Source organism: Cervus elaphus, chromosome 15 (genome assembly GCF_910594005.1).
Source record: "Cervus elaphus chromosome 15, mCerEla1.1, whole genome shotgun sequence".
Lineage (NCBI taxonomy): Eukaryota > Metazoa > Chordata > Mammalia > Artiodactyla > Cervidae > Cervus > Cervus elaphus.
In genome coordinates this window covers 88,362,555-88,384,467 of record NC_057829.1, presented here as the reverse complement: position 1 = coordinate 88,384,467, position 21,913 = coordinate 88,362,555, and the positions used below count along the sequence as shown (strand labels likewise).

General features: G+C 50.9%; 1 protein-coding gene across 2 annotated transcripts in view; it reads right to left on the bottom strand.

The window, feature by feature from the left end:
* The window catches only part of DOCK1 (dedicator of cytokinesis 1), a 546,606-nt gene that overhangs the window by 436,863 nt on the left and 87,830 nt on the right, over positions 1-21,913 (bottom strand). For both annotated transcript variants that reach the window (XM_043926662.1, XM_043926663.1), the window contains exons 13-18: positions 18,929-19,054; positions 14,103-14,227; positions 12,852-12,950; positions 11,826-11,898; positions 6,900-7,003; positions 5,587-5,770 (exon numbers count right to left, since the gene is read on the bottom strand). In XM_043926662.1, coding sequence (XP_043782597.1) covers positions 5,587-5,770; positions 6,900-7,003; positions 11,826-11,898; positions 12,852-12,950; positions 14,103-14,227; positions 18,929-19,054 — 711 coding nt within the window. The remainder of the gene's footprint in view (positions 1-5,586; positions 5,771-6,899; positions 7,004-11,825; positions 11,899-12,851; positions 12,951-14,102; positions 14,228-18,928; positions 19,055-21,913) is intronic.

Genomic DNA, 21,913 nt, shown 5'->3' with positions numbered 1-21,913 from the left:
TTCAGTGAATACAAGACAACAATTATAATTTAAGGATGTGAAAGTGTTAGTCGCTCAGTCATGTTAGACTCTTTGCAACCCTATGAACTGTAGCCCGCCAGGCTCCTCTGTCCCTGGGGTTTCCCAGACAAGAATACTGGAATGGGAAGCCATGCCCTCATCCGGGGGATCTTCCCAACCCAGAGATTGAACCCACATCTCCTGCATACTGTCAGGCAAGAATATTGGAGTGGGAAGCCATGTGCTACTCCAGGGGATCTTCCCAACCCAGGGTTCAAACCCAGGTCTCCTGCATTACCATCTGAGCGATCAGGGAAAGCCCATAAACATCAAACCACATAAAAGGCATACAGGTGATGAGCAATAAACACACATCCGCATTGATATGACCTCATCCAAGCACAGGTGTTGAAGGTTAAGAGTTACAAACAGGAAAACGCAGGGGGACATCCTAGTGTATTTGGAATATGAAGAGCATAGATAGAAGCATCAGGTGGGCCACGCTGAGAGTGGGACCATAAAGAGGGCTGAGCGCCAAAGAATTAATGCTTTTGAACTGTGGTGTTCAAACTCTTGAGAATCCCTTGGACTGCAAGGAGATCAAACCAGCTATTCCTAAAGGAAATCAATCCTGAATATTCACTGGAGGGACTGATGCTGAAGCTCCAATACTTTGGCCACCTGATGCAAAGAACTGACTCATTGGAAAAGACCCTGATGCTGGGAAAGATTGAGGGCAGGAGGAGAAGGGGACGACAGGATGAGATGGTTGGATGGCATTACCGACTCGATGGACATGAGTTTCAGTAAGCTCTGGGAGATGTTGAAGGACAGGGAGGCCTGGCGTGCTGCAGTCCATGGGGTCACAAAGAGTCGGACATGACTGAGCAACTCAACAGCAACAACAACCGCTATATGACCTTGGACAAGTAACTTCACCTCAGTTTTCCTATCTGAACAATGGGTGCATGGTTCCCTGAGTCACAGGGTTGGTGCAAGAATTAAATAGTAAGACATGGGAAAAGCACTTAGCATGATGCCCGGCGGGAAGACCTGCAGCAGCCGTCCATCAAAGAGATGAACATTTTAGTCATTCATCAAGAAAGCTGACATAGTTTAATTTCTAATCAAAAGGGAAGTCATGAGAAAGGCTACATCCTGCTCAGTCACGCTCTCAGTCCTGGGGTTAAGGGAGCTTTCTACCGCATAAGAATTACCAGCAAATTTTTTTTTTAAAACAGAGGCTAGTTAATAATCTGAATCCATTCAAGTAAAGTTAGTGGCACTTTGGATTAGAAGGAGGCTGAGGTTCCCCTCTACGCTGTACTTTTGAGAAAAGATCATCATGTTAGTCACTCAGTCATGTCCGACTCTTTGCAACCCGATGGACTATAGACACCCAGGCTCCTCTGTCTATGGAATTTTCCAGGCAAGAATGACAGAGTGCGTTGCCATTCCCTTCTCCAGGGGATCTTCCAGACCCAGGGATCGAACCCAGGTCTCTTGCATTGCAGGCAGATTCTTTACCATCTGAGCCACAAGGGAAGCCCTTGAGATATTGCGGAATGAGCCAGGCAAACCATGTATCAAACCATGTATTATTAGAAAGATGTATCCAAGTGGCCTTCAAGCATCTGAGTGACACACTACTCTCCGCCACACATTCTCCTCCAACCACCCCCCCACCCTCCAGTCGGTCCCAATTTACTCGTGAGACAAATGGTGAGAAACGCAGCTTGCAGAGCCCAGCACAGCCAGGCAGAGACAGCAGGCGGGGAAAGTCTGAACGGGTCCCACACACCCCACGCCAGTGCACCCTCCGCTACCAGGCAGGGGCTTCCAGGAGATAGGGCTACTTTTGGCCCCTGATTATCCTGTTAAAGTCCAAATGATGACTGTCCCTTGGGCCCCAGCTTTAAGGACAACCCCCCGGGACACAATTCATGACAACAGACATTAATAATCAAAATCCATATCGGGTGGCTAAGAGGGAAAAATTGGATTTTCAAGCTGACTTTCAAGAGAGCGTGAAGCTACTCAGCACAGCTGTGAGACGGTCACATTCGGGAAGCTGGATTTTTCAGTGTAGGATCTGTGCAGAGGGGCCTCTACCTCGACCAGATGGTGTGCTCGGAATCAGAAGTGGCCCCTGGCCGGGCGGCCATGCTACAGTAAGCAGGCTGCAAGCAGTGGGGACAAGGCCGAAGAGACTCGCCGCCCGAGCGAGGACGCCTGGCACCATCTGATGCTGCCTTAAGACTGTGCTTTGGTGTGAGTGCGTCAGCAAGGGGCGCCTTATCTCCCCATCGGGGGGACTAGAAATGTCATCAGCAACTTTTAAAACTAAAGGTAACTGGTAATTATTTCAATGAGCAGAGGGGAGAGGGGAAGACCCAAGAGGGTGGAGTCTCACACCCTACAGGTCCGGTAGCCCTCAGAGAGCCCGAGGAGACAGGCATTATAACAAGGACATACACAGGAACATGAGCTTGGGGGCCCTGGTTCAAGGTCATTCCCAGGGTTCAAGCCTGGGGCATTGGTCTGACTCCCAATTATGCACTTTCCTTTATGCCATGCTATCTTCCCGTGGCCAAAATTCTTTTTCAAAAGTATATTCAGGGACATCCCCGGTGGCTCAGGGGCTGAGACTCGGCACTCCCAATGCAGGGGACCTGGGACCTAGGGGCTGGCCAAGCTCCCCCTCCTCAAAGGTGTCTGTCCACGGCTAACGGGCCCAGCTGTACCTTTCTGAGAACACCTTTGAGGAGGGGAGCTCGACCAGCCCCTAGGTCCCTGCCCTCTCTGTCCCCTCTCAATCCCCAGCAGCCACTGCAGTCTGGCCCATAATAACTCTCCGGGTCAGGATTTCTCTCCTTCTCATTCGGCAGCAAGCTGATTCAGGAGAGGAACCACATCTCCTGCGTTGTTGCCTCTCCCCTGTAGCATCCAGCATAATGCTGAGAACAGAGACGTTTCACACAAATCTCAATGAGTAATGAAGCCACCCCTTTTCCCTAAGTATTGGACCTTCGCAGGAACAAATCACAGTCTCAGAAAAATGACTCCCTCAAATGAGAATCTGGGACTCAATGCCAACTGGGGCAACTCCATCTCGCACACGCCTGACACGCCACCATCCCGAAAAGAGGCATCGCTGGCTGGTGTGAAATGAACAACAAAAGACGGGTCCCCCTGGCTCTCAGTAAGCTGCATCGCTGAGAGCTGCAATTTCCTGGTTGCCCAGCAACAGCCGCTGCAGGAAACCAGGGGGCCCTGCCCTCAGTCCCAGGCAGGGGACTGCCCTGAGACTGGCGGGACTCGACGAGTCAGGAGGTCAGAGACAAGGAGATGCATCTCCCTGGGAAATTACTGTGACTTAATACCTTGGGAATGCCCTGGTTCGCAGCCCTCTTCTCCAGGGACATGCGGGTTAAGGGGGATTCTGTGGGTGGGCCCCACCTACCTGCTATTCATAGCACTGTTTAATGGGGAAACATATTCAAATTGCAAACAACAGCTTCCAAACATGCTTCTGGAATATGACCCATAGGTAAGAGGGTGGCTTATGACGCAGCAAAGATGAAGTACTCGTGAGAGAGGCTGCCCTGAATTCAATGAGACCCTAGAAGAGGGGTCCCCAACCTCTGAAATCTAAGGCCTGATGGTCTGAGGTGGAGCTGAGGTAGCAATCACAGAAATAAAGTGCACAATAAATGCTATGTGCTTGAATCACCCCAAAACCATCCCACCCAGCCCTCTACCCCCCAGTCCGTGGAAAAACTGTCTTTCACGAAACTGGTCCCTGCTGCCAATAAGGCTGGGGACCGCCATCTAGAAGGCATAGCCGGTCGTCAGGCAAGTGGGCTGTGAAGGTTGTATCCAGGGTGACATCTGAGTGACATCTGGGTCATCCGTGCTATAACCCAGTCTCAAACCAGTGCTCATCCAGCCGATGGCATCTTCCCCGGGGGATTAAACTTGCAAACCCCCTGCACATGACCTACCCTTCCCCATGCATGCAGGGGACCCAACACCCCTGGGTAGGGTTTTCACCTGCTCAGAGCAGGACCCCAAGCTGGGAGAATTCAAAATGTGCCAGGCAAACCATGTATCAAACCATGTATTATTAGAAAGATGTATCCAAGTGGCCTTCAAGCATCTGAGTGACATGCTACTCTCCGCCACACATTCTCCTCCAACCACCCCCCCACCCTCCAGTCGGTCCCAATTTACTCGTGAGACAAATGGTGAGAAACGCAGCTTGCAGAGCCCAGCACAACCAGGCAGAGACAGCAGGCGGGGAAAGTCTGAACGGGTCCCACACACCCCACGCCAGTGCACCCTCCGCTACCAGGCAGGGGCTTCCAGGAGATGGGGCTACTTTTTGGCCCCTGATTATCCTGTTAAAGTCCAAATGATGACTGTCCCTTGGGCCCCAACTTTAAGGACAACCCCCCAGGACACAATTCATGACAACAGACATTAATAATCAAAATCCATATCGGGTGGCTAAGAGGGAAAAATTGGATTTTCAAGCTGACTTTCAAGAGAGCGTGAAGCTACTCAGCACAGCTGTGAGACGGTCACATTCGGGAAGCTGGATTTTTCAGTGTAGGATCTGTGCAGAGGGGCTTCTGCCTCGACCAGATGGTATGCTCGGAATCAGAAGTGGCCCCTGGCCGGGCGGCCATGCTACAAGGAGGCTGCAAGCAGTGGGGACAAGGCCGAGGAGACTCGCCGCCCGAGCAAGGACGCCGGGCACCATCTGATGCTGCCTTAAGACCGTACTTTGGTGTGAGTGCGTCAGCAAGGGGCGCCTTATCTCCCCATCAGGGGGACTAGAAATGTCATCAGCAACTTTTAAAACTAAAGGTAACTGGTAATTATTTCAATGAGCAGAGGGGAGAGGGGAAGACCCAAGAGGGTGGAGTCTCACACCCTACAGGTCCGGTAGCCCTCAGAGAGCCCGAGGAGACAGGCATTATAACAAGGACATACACAGGAACATGAGCTTGGGGGCCCTGGTTCAAGGTCATTCCCAGGGTTCAAGCCTGGGGCATTGGTCTGACTCCCAATTATGCACTTTCCTTTATGCCATGCTATCTTCCCGTGGCCAAAATTCTTTTTCAAAAGTATATTCAGGGACATCCCCGGTGGCTCAGGGGCTGAGACTCGGCACTCCCAATGCAGGGGACCTGGGTTCAATTCCTGGTCAGGGAACTAGATCCCACATGCGGCAACTAAGATCCGGGGCAGCCAAACAAATAGATGTCTAGATACACAGACTTAGCAGCAGCAGATACACAGATGGATAATTTTTTAAGAAAAAGCAATCCATCACTTTAAGGTTCATCCTTAGGGTGAAATCAGAATGTGCGTTTCAAAGCAGAAGGGATGTCAGCCCCACCCTCTTTCCCCGGTCATCAGCATCCCCACAGGCCATCACAGAGCGAGGGTGTGAAGGGCTCACAGGTGGGATTCAGGCACCTAGGGAAGCCTCCTGCATCCAGCAGGGAGCACGAGAAAGAGGGGACGAAAGGAGAAAGCGTGCAGAGAGGCGTCCCGGTCCCCAGGCCGCACACCCACCATTCTGGGTCAGCTTGGTGGAACACACGAGCGTGGAGATCTGAAAGGAGTCCTTGCTGATGGTGCAGCTCCCGAGGCTCTGCATGCTCTTGCCGGTGGCCGAGTGGCCCTTCTCCTCCAGCTCAGCCTTGGTGGAAGGCAGGCTCAGGTACGTGCCCGCGTCCTCCAGCTTCTTTGCTTCCGCCTGCGGGTTTAACGCCACAACAGGTCACACACGGCTCATGGCACCAGGCAATTTTTTCCTACCCTCTTAAGATCCTTAATCCTTTGAACCCTCGTGATATTTGTTTTCTATTATTTCCTAAACAGTTTTATTTTTTAATGTTTTATATTATAGTTGACTGACAATGTTGTGCTTACTTAGAGATAACACAACGAAGTGATCCAGTTATACACATGGCTGTTTAGCTGCTAAGCTGTGTCCAACTCTTTTGCGACCTCATGGACTGTACCTCACCAGGCTCCTGTGTCCATGGGATTTTCCAAGAAGAATACTGGAGTGGGGTGCCATTCTCTTCTCTAGGGGATCTTCCCAACCCAGGAATTGAACCTGCATCTCCTGCATTGCAAGTAGATTCTTTACCACTGAGCCACCAGGGAAACATACAGTTATACATCTACATGTGTCTATTCTTGCAAAAATTATTTTCCCAACTAATTTGCTATATAATATTGATCAGGGGACTTCCCCAGTGACCCAGTGGTTAAGACACCTCACTTCCACTGCAGGGTGCATGGGTTTGATGTCTGGTCAGAGAAATAAGATCCCACATGCTGCACAGCCAATAATAATAATAGGAAAAAATAGCCATAATATTGAACAGAGACCCTGTGCTAAATTGCTTATTTTTAATATTTCCCTTGTTCCTCTAGATGAATTCACATTCACAGAGCATTTTTTTAAACAGAATCTAATGTGTTATTATGGCCTTCCCAAGTGACTCTAGTGGTAAAGAACCCGCCTGCCAATGCAGGAGACCTAAGAGATGCAGGAGACATAAGAGATGCAGGTTCAATCCCTGGGTCAGAAAGATCCCCTGGAGAAGGAAATGGCAACCCATCCAGTATTCCTGCCTGGAGAATCCCATGGACAGAGGAGCCTGGTGTCCATCATGTCACTAAGAGTCAGACATGACTTAGCAACTAAAACAAACATCTCCCCTTAGGAACAGCTAAAAAGCTGGTCATCTGAAATGCTCATTTTCAGAATTAATCGTTGCTAGACAGCATTGGTGCCACAAAGAGAGATGTCCACTCAGGCCAGGAAGCCCAAAGAGGCTTAAAGCATCACACCAACAGAAAAATGAACATACCTTGTAGACAATAAGATCATGCTCCCCGTCCCTCAGGGTGGTCCCATCGTAGCGCATGAGCTTTACAAAAGCCAGGGCGAATATCTTCTCAGACTTGTCCTTAGCTGCAACAGAGATCAATAATCATTTTCAACAGCCGCCGTGACAAAAATAACATCATAAAATGCCACGAGAGCTGCCTTTCTGAAAAAATGACAAAACTGTTTTGACAGATGTTAAAAGTAAACATAAATACACGGAGATGGAGACAATGTTCACATATCACAAAGGGAAACCCTTGGGCTCAAACTAATCTGTAAACTCAGAGCAGTGTAGAGTTTCCTTGTGGAAGTTCAAGACGGAACCTGGAGTGAAGGACCAAGAGTAGGAGGATGCTTTTGAAGGGGAACGAGGAGGGAAGTCTGCAATACTGAAAGCCAAGAGTAACTGGAAAGAGCTAAGTGAAGACGGTGTTTGCAGCCTAGGGATTCACAGATTAACAGGGCAGAACACACGGGCCATCATAAGTGACCACTGTAAGGGGCAAATCCTCCCTGAGAAAACAGATGGTCAACAGGGAAAACCAAAACAGAGAGATGCCCACCTTGGACCCTCCACTAATGTAAGTCACAGGTGGACTAAGCACCTGAACATGAAATTTCATTCTCTTTGGCGAGGAAGTTCTTCCCCCAAAATCAGCATGGGAGACTCAGTTCTTCATTTCATTCAAGTTTCCGCCAAGGAGTCACCTGCTTTGACATGACCAGCTGCCCAGGAGAGCAAATGCAGACCCTGGTCATACCTGGCACTCAACTGATCAGTCTTCACAATGGTCAGGAGCTGAACTGTTAATAATAATCCCCGTATGGTTGTACTGGAGAAAAGGCCTAAAAGGAAGGTCTTAAGGTTGAATGGTCATAAGGGTGAGGCTCTGACCCTATAGAATGGGGGCCCTTATAAGAAACAGAACAGACACCAATTCTATCCTCCTCCATGTGAGCTCACAGCAAGAAGGTGGCCATCTGTAACCTTCAAGAGGGTTCTCATCAGACCCAACCACACTGGTACCCTGAGCTCAGACTAGCAGCCTGCAGAACTGTGAGAAATCTCCACTCTTAAGTCACCCAGTCTAAGGTATTTAGATGTGGCTGCCCCAGCAGATTAAGACAAGTCCCTATCACTACCAGATGACCCAGGCTGTACTGTGTGTGTGCACGTGTGTGCGCGCGTGTGCCGAGTGTGTGTGTGTGCGTGCGTGTGCCGAGTGTGTGTGTGTGTGTGTGTGCGTGAAAATTTATCATTAGCTTCACCCACTGGGTTTTTCCATGAAAGAGACGTTATGTATTTTCTCACTGCTATTTCCCCAGTGTGTAACGTAGTGCCTGCTATATATCAGATACTCAATAAACATTTGTTTTAGTTGGGGAGACGCCAACAAATGAGTTCTTTCAAAAAACAAAGAAAAGTTGGGAGCTTGTTAAGGCATTATGATGGGAACAGGGACGACCCAGCTGGATGGTCAGAAAGGTCTCTCTGCGAAGATGGACTACGTATGACCCAAGATGTCAACCCTCCAGGAAAGGAGATGGCCAAATACAGAGGCCCTAATAGGAGTGCCCTGGCTTGACTGGGGGCTGACAGCCAGTGAGGCTGGTGAGCAGAGGGGAGTGCAGGCTCCAGGGTGGGCAGGTGCCTAATCAGCTAGACATGGATGAGGACTCTGGGCTGAAGAAATGGATGCGTAATGAATTTTCAGAGATGCAAGCACACAGCATGGATCCATTGAGTTCAAGGCTACAAAATACCTTTAAAATTATACATCCCAGATTCTATTTTTAGAGATGAAACAATAGAGGTCCAAGAGCAATACATCTGCCCACCCTAAGTCAGAGGCTCAAAATACTTACTCTAGGACATCACTGCATGAGATAGTATTATCTCATTGATCTTTGCATTCCTGGAATAAAATAGGTACTGAATAAATGCTAGCTAATTAGATGGGTGAATGATTGACTAACCAAAGATAAAAGGGCAGATAAAAGCAAAATATATGTACCTTAGGAATCAAAAAGTAACTTTGTGAAAGGGTTCTTGAAAACATAAAATTTCTCAGTGTTCGAGAGAGAAGGAAGAGATCCTTCCAAGTTTGTGCTGTGCTGAATCGCTCAGTCGTGTCTGACCCTTTGCGACCCCATGGACTGTAGCCCACCAGGCTCCTCTGTCCACGGGATTCTCCAGGCAAGAATACTGGAGTGGGTTGCTGTGCCCTCCTCCCAGGGATCTTCCCAACCCAGGGATCAAACCCAGGCCTCCCGCATGGCAGGTGGACTCTTTTCCATCTGAGCCATCAGGTTCTAAGCAGACATGAAAAACATTAAAGCCCGTCTCTGTGAAATCAGCCGTGGTTCGAGACACGTGACCACACCTACCAGCAGACAGCTTCCCCCAGCCCTACTATTAAGTAGGACAGAATTTAAAAGCGCACCTTTAAATTATTAATACTCTGCCTCTTCACATCAGGAACGGACTGCATTTATCGCATGTTCGTTAGCAGCCGTGACGAGGCAGACAACACATTTACACGTCAGGAGTCACAGGAGAAGACCTCATGCCCCGGAGGGCAGGCAGGGCAGCCCACCCAGCCAGCCCCTCTACAAAGAAGGGAAACTCCCGGGAGGTCGGCCTCAGAAGGCACACATCTGCCCGCATCCACAGAAAACATCACTTAGCGCATCTGGAATTGCTAACACGTTGCAGAACAGCGTTAGACCGCTTACATACCAGCACCAAACTTTCCCAGCAACCCCAAGTGCAGATCCCAGCGTGAGATACCCCGTCACCTGCTTCCAGAAGGGGTAAAGCAACACGTTTTGCTGGGGACAGTAGGGAGGGGGTGCAGTGTGGCCTCAGCTCGCCCCATATCTGCCCCAGAGTCCACAGACAAGGCGGTAGTCGAGGCCCCCCTGTGGCCCCCATCGCCAGGGTGGCCCACCAACTTCACCATCGTCACACTTGCGATGCTTCGCACGTTCCCCCAACCCCGCAGCTGTGGCCGGGGAGGCTTCATTAATTATGCAAATGTGTCGTGACAGCGTCCTGTCTGTAATGAGTACTTAAAACTGACAAGGAAAACAAGGATTTGGGAAATTAAAATGCTGCCGAAGAGATCCCTCTGCCCTACTCTAATCTATCAATTAGGGGGAACGACGGTGTTCTAAAGGGGGAGCGTGCTTCTGCGAGAAGTCCTCCGTGCACTGGAGAACTCTGCCTGCCCTGCAGTGGGGCTCCCCACCCTCGCCTCCCACGCAGCCCCTGCCCCCCACCACCACGACTTCCACTGTGCTGGGTGCAGAGCCCACCACAGCCTCCAGGACTTGGCTGAGGTCCATCTAGTCAAGGCTGTGGTGGTAGTCATGTATGGATGTGAGAGTTGGACTATAAAGAAAGCTGAGCTCTATAGTTGGACTATAAAAAAAGCTAAGAAAGTTGCTGGGAAAGTTTGGGGCTGGTATGTGAATGGTCTAACGCCGTTCTGCAACTTGTTAGCAACTCCAAATGCATCAGTTGATGTTTTCTGTGGATGCGGGCAGATGTGTGCCTTCTGAGGCCAACCTCCCAGTAATCATGTATGGATGTGAGAGCTGGACTATAAAAGAAGCTGAGCACCGAAGAATTGATGCTTTTGAACTGTGGTGTTAGAGAAGACTCTTGAGAGTCCCTTGGACTCCAAGGAGATCAAATCAGTCCATCCTGAAGGAACTGAGTCCCTCCTAAAGGAAATCAGTCCTGAATGTTCATTGGAAGGACTGATGCTGAAGCTGAAGCTCCAATATTTTGGCCACCTGATGCGAAGAACTGACTCATTGGAAAAGACTCTGATGCTGGGAAAGATTGAGGACAGGAGGAAACGGGGGCGACAGAGGATGAGATGGTTGGATGGCATCACCCACTCAATGGATATGAGTTCGAGTAAACTCCAGGAGTTGGTGATGGACAGGGAGGCCTTGAGTGCTGCAGTCCATGGGGTCGCAAAGAGTCCGACATGACTGAGTGACTGAACTGAACTGAACTGATTCTGTGCTCAGCATTGCGCCAAGGGGAGGGCAGCTCCCACTTCTCCTGGTCATCAACCCCCCTGGGCATTCACTCCTCGGGCTGAGATATTTGGAAACACACACAGAGTCAAGGCTGAGGACCCCCCACCCCTGTGGCTCTGGGCCCCACAGGGTCTTGGATGATAAACACGCCTTCTGAGGCCGCCCTTCCTGTGACGCTACTATATATACAACTGTAGCATCACTCGTGTTCCCAAATCTGAGCCGACAGCCGGATGGATACAGCCCACAAAGGGCAGCAGAGCGTCTTTCCCTTGTGACTTTGTATTGGTGGCTAACAGAGGGCTACATTCTTAGCAGACAATGAATTCAACATAGCCTATGAGACAAACTTCATCTTCGATGCTAAATCCTTCTGGAAGGTGAGTGATGTAAACAGCTGTTCCTTCCTCCCAAAGTCTTGGCATCATGTCCAAGGCTATACCAACACCGGCGAGAAAAAGTCAGCCTGAGTTCCAGATGCCAGTGGCCGCCAGCAAAGCCAGAGAGGGCTCAAGGTTTTCTGCACAAACAGCATTAAAAGCAATTTGAGAAATCTGTCTGTTACAGCTCAGCGATTTTCTGACGGATGGGACAGACCCACAAAACAAATGGGAAAGATGAACCCAAGGATAGAGTAGGAAGGAAGGGCACCTCGGTGGACCAATTAGAGAAGAAAAATGAAGAGCTCTGGGGAGCAGCTCAACCAGAGTGGACAGCACACACAGGACTGGGTTCACCTGGACATGGAGCTGGCGGGTCAAGACCTCCCTGTGTTACGGTAACCAACGTCTAGAACAATCTGGAATAAATGTGCAGTACACACGGGCTAACGAAGCATGTGGCTACTCACAGTCCTGGGACGATCTGTGCCGGAAGGTAAACCGAAGGTGACTGCGGTTCACATCCTCGATGGGGATGGCCACCTGCGGGATAAACAGGGAAAGTCAGCACCTTTATGCATCTTCCCCGTGATCGGCTTCATTCCGCTGAGACATCGGGGAACACTCCACACACTTCTACCCCACACTTCATCCCCTCTGTGATCTTCCCAAAGGCAAACGCCCTTTGAAAATTTACACCAGATAATCCTGTCCAGAATGCCACACAGTCTGGAAGAGGCAGTTCAATTTTTTTTTTTTTAATGTACTGATCCTCACAGTGAAGAGTCTATTTTTTAAAGTTGCCATTTATGTTTTTAGCCCAAATTTGGAGGTACCTATGTTCCCTTCTAACTGTGGAGACCTGCCCGTGGCTGCAGCAAGAAGGCTGTTCTTTCAGGACTTAGAGTAAAAGGAAAAAGACCCAATACATGCTGCCTTTAAGCCAAGAGTGTCCGTAATCTCATAGCTAATGTTTGTATCCCAGAGCCAACCACTGGCCTGGTGTCCCAATACCCAAGCCCGTGGAGTGTGGGCTGGTTCACGGTGGGCTGGGCGGGGGTGTCGGGGGGTGCACCAGGAATCTCGGAGCATCTATAGCTGAAGGAACAGGATCCAGTTCCCCAGTGATGTCCTCCATGTACGATCACCTCTATTTTTTTTTCCATTTGCTGTAAAGACAGCACGCCTTACATAAAACAGACCCGAGAAGAGACAGACAATAGCGGTCTGTAAAGGACTCTGTCATTTGTCTCCAGGAAAGTCTTGCTTTTACGTCCAAAAGGAGACGAGAGTAAATGTAAATTCCAAGAAACACCAGCGAGGTTCCTTAGCAACCTTCTTGAACGACTTTGTTGAAAGCGCTCCGGGGCTGGCAGAGGGCACCCACTGGCAGGCAGCCCCAGGGCGGGGGAGGGTGCAAGGGGGCGACATCCTCGGGATACAAATGAGCATCTCATAACCCACCCCGTGGGAGAACAGGGCCATGGAGATGATACCTTAACCGTCTCAAACCAGCGCGGCTGTTTCACTTGGTAGTAAATCACCGACTTGTACTCTGAAATCGCTTCATCACCAGCGCCCAGGAAAATCACATGCTTTAAAAGAAGCATAAAGAGTTCACATCAGCCCTCGTAGAGCCTGACACTGAATCCATCTCCCTTCTCCCACCCGTTAGATGAGCCAGGAAAAGACACAAGGGCGCCCCGGGAACACCAACAACCCCGGGGCCCACAGAGCACGCCCCCCTAGTGACGAAGGATGGGTCGGGCTGGGGCCGGCAGCCAGCAGAAAACCCTGCTCGCAGACATCTAAGATCCTATGGCCACACGGTCTGGAGATGCTACTGTCCTCCATGCTCCATACCCCTAGTAATGTTCACCCTGACCTGCAGAAACCACCTGCCTCTTGGTGGCTGGAAAAAAGCTCTACAGATCAAAAAGGAGCTGACCATTCTCCATTCGGTTCCTCCAGCCACAGACACTGACCACTCGACTCTAAGGAGACACCATTAAGCCCAGGGGCAGCACGGCCTGTTTCCAGAAAGATGGCAGGGCAGAGCTACTGGATATCGGCCGCCCAGAGAGAAAGGACACAGCCCCCTCCAGGCAGAGCTGAGCCTCAGGGGTACCCGCAGGACACTGCTCTGGACCACATGGGCCCCAGGAAGCCCATGATGCAGCCATGGTCCAGAGAGGTAGCTGGCGGGGACTCCTGCTTGGGCTCAGCCTCCAGTCCTCAGAGGAGGTCACGGTCTCCAAGTCCCGCCCAGGACACCTGCAGGCAGCCGCGACCACAGTGGAGGAGGTCTCTGTGACGACCACCCAGTAAAGCACAAGGTCAGAGGCCCCGATTCCAGCCCGAGTTCCACCTCTCATGGGTTCTCTAACCTCTGTCAAGTTGATTGATTTCTCTGGACCTCAGTTTCCTCCAGGCTCAAAAGATGCTAACAACATATCCGAACATCTAGTGTGGCCGCTCGCCCTCTAAGCCTTGGGTTTACGCTGGCAAGCAGGGGCCCAGGAGGGATTTGGCAAAGGTGGTCAGGACCCCAGGGACATCCAGAGACCATCCGGTTGCGGGACCCGGTGGAAACCAGCCCTTTTGGGTAAGGGAAAAGGAAGAAACGGCAAAAAAAAAGTTCTTCCCGAGAAACAAGACTGGCTTTTCACATTCCGAAGCAGAGGCAAGGCGCACACGAGGGAGGTGAGACTCCAACACCACAGGTTCAGCTTTGCAACAACAAGTACCTCCAGCCGTTTTCCGTCTTCATCGTAAACAGACACCGTAACTTCGACATTCTTAGCTGTCGTCTTGCTGCCTTTATCAAAATCTCCTTGAACTAATGTTACATAGATATCATTTCGAACATCACCTGGAGGGGGGGAAAATTATACCTTTGAAACCAATCCATTATTCATCGTGTAACTGTGAATTTTGCCAAACTAACTCCCTGTCTCTCTGAGCAGAGTATCATAAATACTGTATTAGGTGATTATGAAGTATTTTCTACAAAATAGTCTCCGCATTTAATAGCATGACAAAGGCAATTTGCATCATCACTGTAAGACTTGCAGGAAAGAGGAAAATGTCTCAGCCTCCAATTATCAGCTCGGGGCTTCTCGTGGGCAGGGGGCTCCCACACTCTGTGGGCAGCCTGTGCCCAGAGCAGCTCGGATGCGGTCAGTGGGTCTGCACTGACCCTACCCTCACCCCAGCCCTCAGCACCCATGGCCCACTGCGACCCACATCACCAGCCCTTGTCATCTGCGTCTCAGCAGTCAGCACCCCGAGGATCACCGGCAACTCTGGCCTCCTTTCCATTCCACTAAGGAGTTGAACAAAGAGCAGCATTTGAACCACAAGCCAATGTCCTGAGTTGTGACACCCAGGATCGGGGACTAGGGATGGGTCAAGAAACTTTCTGCAAAGGATCATCTCTCCTCCTGGCAGGCAGCTGTCCAGATCCTAAACGAGGCCACAGGGAGCAGAAGAAAAGACTCAGGAGTTTGAAAGTGAGATGGGCCTTAAACCATGCAAAAAAAAAAAAAAAATACGACCACACACACCAACAGATGAGCTCAAGACGCTTCCTGCAGCTGAGAACACACGAAGCCCCTGGTAAGGGTCCGATTGGGAAAACTCTGCAAGCTTCATTAGCGGCGTGATTTACAGGAAGCACCGCGTCCCTCTGAAGGCTGCTATGCCGTCCGTCTGGCCGCCTCCCACGTCTGACACCACTTCCCTCCCCCGGGGGACACGAGCAAGGGTTCTGTCAAGAGTGGCAAACGACCTGCTCTGAGCAAAGAACAAGGATTCCAGGAGGAAAAAAAAAAATCCTGCTGGTTTGTTTTTCTTTTGCTTTTTAGATGGCTCTATTCTGGCTTTTAATGTCTCTGACTATTAAATTAAGCTTTCATTTAAAAGTCATCATTGCAATAATCCCTGTGGGTGGCTACCACTGCCACAGCAGCTGCTGGAAGGAAGCAGGGCTGCGATCGCTGAACGGACCACGGAGAAGTTCAGAAGGATGGCACGCGGGGCCAGGGGAGGGGGCGAGGCTGCAGGTCCAGGTTGCTGCTGTTCAGTTGCCAAGTCGTGTCCGACTCCTTGCGACCCCATGAACCACAGCCCGCCAGGCTTCCCTGTCCATCACCAACTCCCGGAGCCTACCCAAACTCATGTCCATCGAGTCGGTGATGCCAACCAACCATCTCATGCTCTGTCACCCTCTTCTGCCCTCAATCACCCCCAGCATCAGGGTCTTTTCCAGTGAGTCTGCTTTTCACATCAGGTGGCCAAAGTATTGAAGCTTCAGCATCAGTCCTTCCAATGAATATTCAGAGTTGATTTCCTTGCTGTGTGACCTCAGACACGTCGCTTAACCTTCGGGGCCACTGACCACTAAACCACCTTATCAACCAGGCAGGTGGTCTGCACAATCTCTCCACCTGAAAATTCTATCAGAGCACCAAGGCCATCATCAAAAAGGGCTACAACAGCTTCACAGGGGGCTTCAGCAGCCAGAGAAGCGGCACATGCTGGGGAGCAGGGTGGCTGAACTTCAGAGTCTCCTCCTCCGACTGGCCTAGAGATTCTGGCTCCAATCCAGAAGTAAGATCCCATAAGGAGGTCAGCATACCCAGCGAGCACTCATGAGAGGGTCTTAGCAAATGCCTCTTGGGCTCTCATTCTGGGGAGGAAGGAGCTGGAAGCAGACCCGGGGGGCCCGTCCACACTTCCAGCCACCTTCTTAGCTCAGCTCCTATGCTCCCCACCAGGATCCTTCAGAAGGACCCCAGAATTTCCAGCGGGCCACGAGAAGGTGTGAGAAGCAGGGACAACGGTGGCACGGCCAGCTCTCCCACCGTGCAAAGGAGACGCCTGTCTCCATAAACACGCATGTGACTGCATGGCACAGGTTCTACCAGGCTAGACATAGGGATCTGAATGAACGTGCCCTCCAAGGGTAAGATGCTCCCAGCCTCTCAGCATCCCTCAGGCCCAGAGAACATGGGTGAGTCCCTCAAGCCGGGCTTGCTCACTGCAGGAACGCCAAGCGCCGACTCAGGACACACACAGAACAAGCCAGAACAATGGTCAGCTGTACAGTTTCCCCACAAACCTATTAGGAGATTATCTTAGAGGTTTAGACTTACTCTTTAAGTCTGTCAATTGTAAGGGAGACACAACCAGTGTGAACTAGAAGTTTCCCAGGTTTCCCAATCACGTGGAGAGAGAGAGGGAGTAGAAGGAACATGCCCCTGAAATGCCCTTAAAATAAACAAAGCGGTAACTCTGAAGCACCCTGGTGCACACAGGGCTCCTGACGTCAGTGATGCTGTCCTCATGTATAAATCTGCATCTCAAATCCATATGTAAGTGATATGGCCACGAGAAGACCAAATTCGTTAGCTGTGCATAGAGCAGACGACGTCTACAAGCAATAGATGTCCCATCGTTTCTAAACGTGCAGTGTCTCACACTTTCCTCCTATACAGGTGAGTCTGGCTAACACTCCATCTAGCCGATGTTAGATGTCTTTTCCTATCAGTGTAACAGTGTTGGCAATGAGCCACAGTCGCCTGGAGGGACGGAGGTAACATGTCCCTGACGTGCCCTAAAATAAACAAAGTAATAACTCTGAAGCACCTGAGTGACCAGCTCTTCCCTGTGAACCTACAGCAAAGCCCTGCCCCAGGGCCGCAGGCAAGCTCTGACCACAGGCTGGTTTGGCCTCATTTCTACTGCTCATTAGCCATGTGACTCGAGGCTGTGGCTTAATCATGATGGGAATTAGTTCAACACCCATGTGGAGGCTTCCAAGATCCTTTTGAGGATCAAGCTAGGTAATTAATGGCAGCATTATCTGCAAACCAAAAAGTGTCCCACGGATATCAGGGATAAAGATTCATAGGCTTCCCAAGATCTCATGATATCAAATCTGATGATTAATATGAATGTCATTTGGAAAGGGAAGTCATATTGTAAATATCACAGATTAACCTTAATATGTGATGTCACTATCAGCTTAATAAGCTTAACCCCGGTTGGATGGGAGCGGTACTGGTGTGATAACCAACACACACTGAGTGGGAATCAGGTGTAAACATCACGGGCTTCTTCACGGAACCTGTGTGTTCACCCGATCGGCTGTATGGAACCTGTATGTTCACTCATGCCGGCTGTCCCTTCCTGCTCCTCCTTCCTCCTTTTGATCAGCTCTCCATCCAGACTGTGTCCCTGTCTCCCTCATCCAACCCTTGTCTTTGGGAGGCGCTGCCCCCTCCCGGAAGTCCCAGTGGCCGACAGGCACCTGTCCCCGCGCCGGCCTGTCACTGTCCAGGGCGCCCAGGGGACCTGAGCGGGCCGGGTCAGATGGCGATCAGTCTCCCTGTTGGGAAACACTGGGTGGAAAGCATGTCATCTGCTTCAGGACACTGGGATTTGGGAAGAAGATGGGTGCCAACAGGACCTGTCCCCAGAGGATACATTCAAGTTGCAAAGGAGACGGTGCAGAGAACCACAGCTGGTGGTCCAGGCTGACCCGGCTGCAGGCTCTGTCTCTCTTCCTCAGCCACACGACCGACAAACATCCCCAGGGTGAGGCTGTTTGAGTAGGTCTCATGCTTTCTGATACTTAAGCTCTAAAGCATCCTAACTCCAACCAGATCTCCAGGTGGGAATCATTACTGTTCTCATGCCCAAGAGCAGGAAACACAGCTCAGAGAGAGGGGGTAACTGCCCAGGGCCACGGGGGGCAGAGGTGAGACACGCAGCAAGGGCTGTGACACCAGCCTGCATACTCAGCTGAGGCCGGTGGCTGGGGTTTCAGCGGGGTGGACCACTCTGGCGAAGAGTCATTTAACCCGTAACCGACCCAGAGGGCTATTTTCTAAAGTTGGAACACACTAGGGTGCATTTACCCAAACTGTACTCCCTCCATTGTGGACACGTTCTGGACAATTCAAACGCTGTTAGGGATTACAGGACAGACGCGGGGCCATCACTGTAAGCCTGCCCGACCGTCGTCATCAGTCCATTCCATGGAGCCAAAAAGTGAATCCAAACACTCTCTGTGCTTTCAGCCAGGGTAAGTGGGATGTCAGACCAGGGAAGGCGGGCAGAAGACAAATGGCAGGCATCCTGACTGGGGCGGCAACAGAGCACAGGGCAGCAGTGGGTTCACTTGTGATCACGATGGCGTTTTCCCCAGCCAGCGATGGAAACTACCTGGAGGTCTCAGGGTTGGGTCTTTGGCCGATGCTCATTCCGTCCTCTTGTCCCTGTTACTTTATCACCAGGAGTCGCTCCACACAAGTGCTCCCAGATTATTATTAATATAGCCAAGAGAGACCGCCTCCCCTGGGCCTGATCCCTCGTTAGCTGTCACTCTGACGACAGTCCTGTCTGCGGGATAACCCACCACCACGCTGGGCTTTACACGCTCCACTCTGTCTCTGCTTGCCTGAGTTCCCAGGTACACGTCTCTCTCTGTGACAAGCTACACAAACATTCCCAAAGCGGCTGCATCCAGCACACGCGCAGAAGGACTACAGGATTCATCCGTTCTTACCTGGCATGATGATCTCCGGGAAGCCCGTCTTCCGAGCCACCGCGGTGGTCCTGTCCACCAAATGAGGAAACTCTTTTCTAATCTGATGGATATCTCCAGGAAGTAATTTCAGCGTTACCCACAAACCTAGAAAAGCAACAGATGCGTGAGTCATGTTATATCTCATACATCTTCACATCTTGTACGTTTGCAGAAGTCTTCACGAAATCCATTTCAATGAATGAGCAGTTTTTAATTCACAAGGCAATGCCTTAAGAGAAAATACAGGTGGATGAGGAAAAGGAGAGCAGCCAGGGAAGAGGAGCCTGGCACGGGGGAGGTACCAGCATCTGACCACCTGGGACACGAATCCCCCATTGGAGTACCCGAAGGACCTGACAGCACTTATGTGCTACCCTCACCCAGGCCTGATGACTCTTGAGAGTTGATAATATGCTGAAGGTAAATCAGAAGGTAGCATTTTGCTGGGAGGGGATTGAGAAGGCTATCATTTACCATTCTCCCAAGGAGGGTGATAGCAGAGGAGGCTTCGGGAGGGACACAGGCAGCTCCACGAACCCACGAAAACACGCAGTGGTCTCGTGCCCTCGAGAAGGGAAGCCACGAACACGGTGGAGCACCAGGCTGTGGGCCACCCGTGGACCACCCACACGACAGACGGCAGCAGTCGGGGCGGCCCTCCCTCTGTTTCACAAAGTCACAGCGAAGCGCAGACTCATGCCACCCAACCCCCTTCTCCAAGGGGGAAACAAGGACTTCCAATCCCTCTAAACAAGACGCGAGGATGCCCAGGAGAGAGCACGGGGACCCTGTGAGCCCTGCCCGCCCGCCCGCCCTCTGCAAAGCTGACTCATTTTGTATAAAATACTCCTGGAGCAGCGATCAAACAATAAGAGGGGAGAAAACCCACACATAACAAAGTCAAATGCAGGAGACAAAGCAGGGGCTCTGTCAGCTGTTTTCAAGGACATGCCGTCCTGGCGGGAGTGGAGGGGTCACTCTCAGGAGGCAGGTCATGGTCTCCCCATCCTGGAGCCCTCGGGGGCCTGGCCTACTTGCTCAGCTCTGCAGGACACCACTCCCCGCCCCCTGCCCATCAGAAGATAACATCAGTACCAGCTTGCTCAACTCGTTGATAAACTGATAACTAGGTGACACAGCTTGTTATAATTTAAACACAGAGATTAATTTTTCCTGTTTATGCTAGGCTTAAAACCCTTTCCTCAGAGGAGGAAATGAGGCTAATTTTCAAAGGAAAAGTATATTTTAGGTTGACTTTTGCTTAACCAGAGTAACTAAACACAAAGGGAACTAGCATATGCTGTATTTCAAAAGGAGTCGATCCCTGGGTTGGGAAGATCCCCTGCTGAAGGGCACAGCAACCCACTCCGCTATTCTTGCCTGGAGAATCCCGTGGTCAGAGGAGCCTGGCAGGCTACAGTCCATGGGGTCACAGAGTTGGACACAAGTGAAGCAACTTAGCAGGCAGGCATGCAGGTATTTCAAACAATAGGAGTAGATGGCTGGACGTAGGTGAGGATTCAATGTGCAGGTAAAATACCAGGACCTCTGGGTCCAGGGTTTAGAATAACTTGGGCTAAATAGAAAAGATGTTGTCTACTGTGAAAAGGAAAGATGTAGAATACAAACCTAAAGTAGGCCAAAGCCTGGAGGCCAGTATGAAAGAGAAGGTCATGTTTCTCCAAGTCCCTTCCATGGCTCCATGCACTTGACTGTGACTCGAGGGGTCACCACTGATGGGAATAGGAGCTCCACTGGGCAAAACCCCAGAGACTCTGCAGCTTGCTCTGTGCTGCATTTACTGGGCCCTGCCCAGCTCTCCCTGGAAAGCACTGAAATAGGCCTGCGAGTGAGCCCCGGAAATATGTCACTCCATCACTTCTGTTTCAAGGCCAAGATGAGCTAGTGACATGGCCCAAGGTCAGTTTGGTTCAGGAAGCCGCAATGGTCCATGTGCAAGCAGTCAATGCCCTTCTCACTTAGCTCTTACCATGACCTGAAAGCACCCCTCCTCCCTGAGAAGTCCAAGGAATCAGGGACCCTAGCCTCAGCCCATCTCTGACACAGATCTTGGCCACAGTAACAGTAAGACAGACAGAGGTGGGGCTTGGTCCTCTTTTTAAGCAAGTTCCAGCTGGCCTGCCACCAGTCTCCCCTTCTCCCAGGTGACCCTGTAATAAAAGTGGATCAAAACTCTGATGACACTGCAAGAGGAGCCAGAGGCCTGGGGACCCCGCCCCAGAGTGACTCCAATCAAACAGCTTTAATTGGACCTTTCCGTGGTTTTCAATTAAAGTGCAAATTGGGAGGGCTGGTAATTGATGAGAAGACGGGTCCTGGGTCAGCTGAAAACTGCTCTGTCTACAGAGGCCACGGTTCATTAATGTTTTGGGCTGAGGTGTTGGCTTTGCTGTGTTCCGGGGGTGGGGGATGGTGGTTCAAACCAAAAGGAAGTCCCCCAGAGGGACAGGAGCGGCTAATTCCTGCAGAACATTTTTCAGACTTGATTCACACTCTCCCTCAGAACAATGGGAAAAGAATACAGATAATTGTCTCTTAAAAGTCTAGTGATGTGAGGTAATCAGACAATGAAGCAGGTCCGTTCACCCGAGCCCCACTGAGTTCATGACAAGCCTGCCTCTAATCAAGGACTAACAAGTGGATCGTCCCACCAGTCTCAGGCCTGGGCGACTCTGAAGGTGACTTCCCCTCCGGCTGGAGGCGGGGCCTCAGCAAACACTTGTTTTCCAGCAGCCCTCCCGGCCAGGCGAGTGCCACCTGCCATGAGCCCAAGGTGATTGATTCATAGCCTCTGCCAACAGAAGGTCAGCCACTGGGAAGCTTGTCAGCGTGGGATTAAAAACGATGACTGCAGGCCAGGTGAGGGAGGGAGGAGAAATCCCCTCGATTGCAAAGCTGAAGGGGAACTGGTCTGCAAAACGGAACCACTTTCTCAGGGGTATG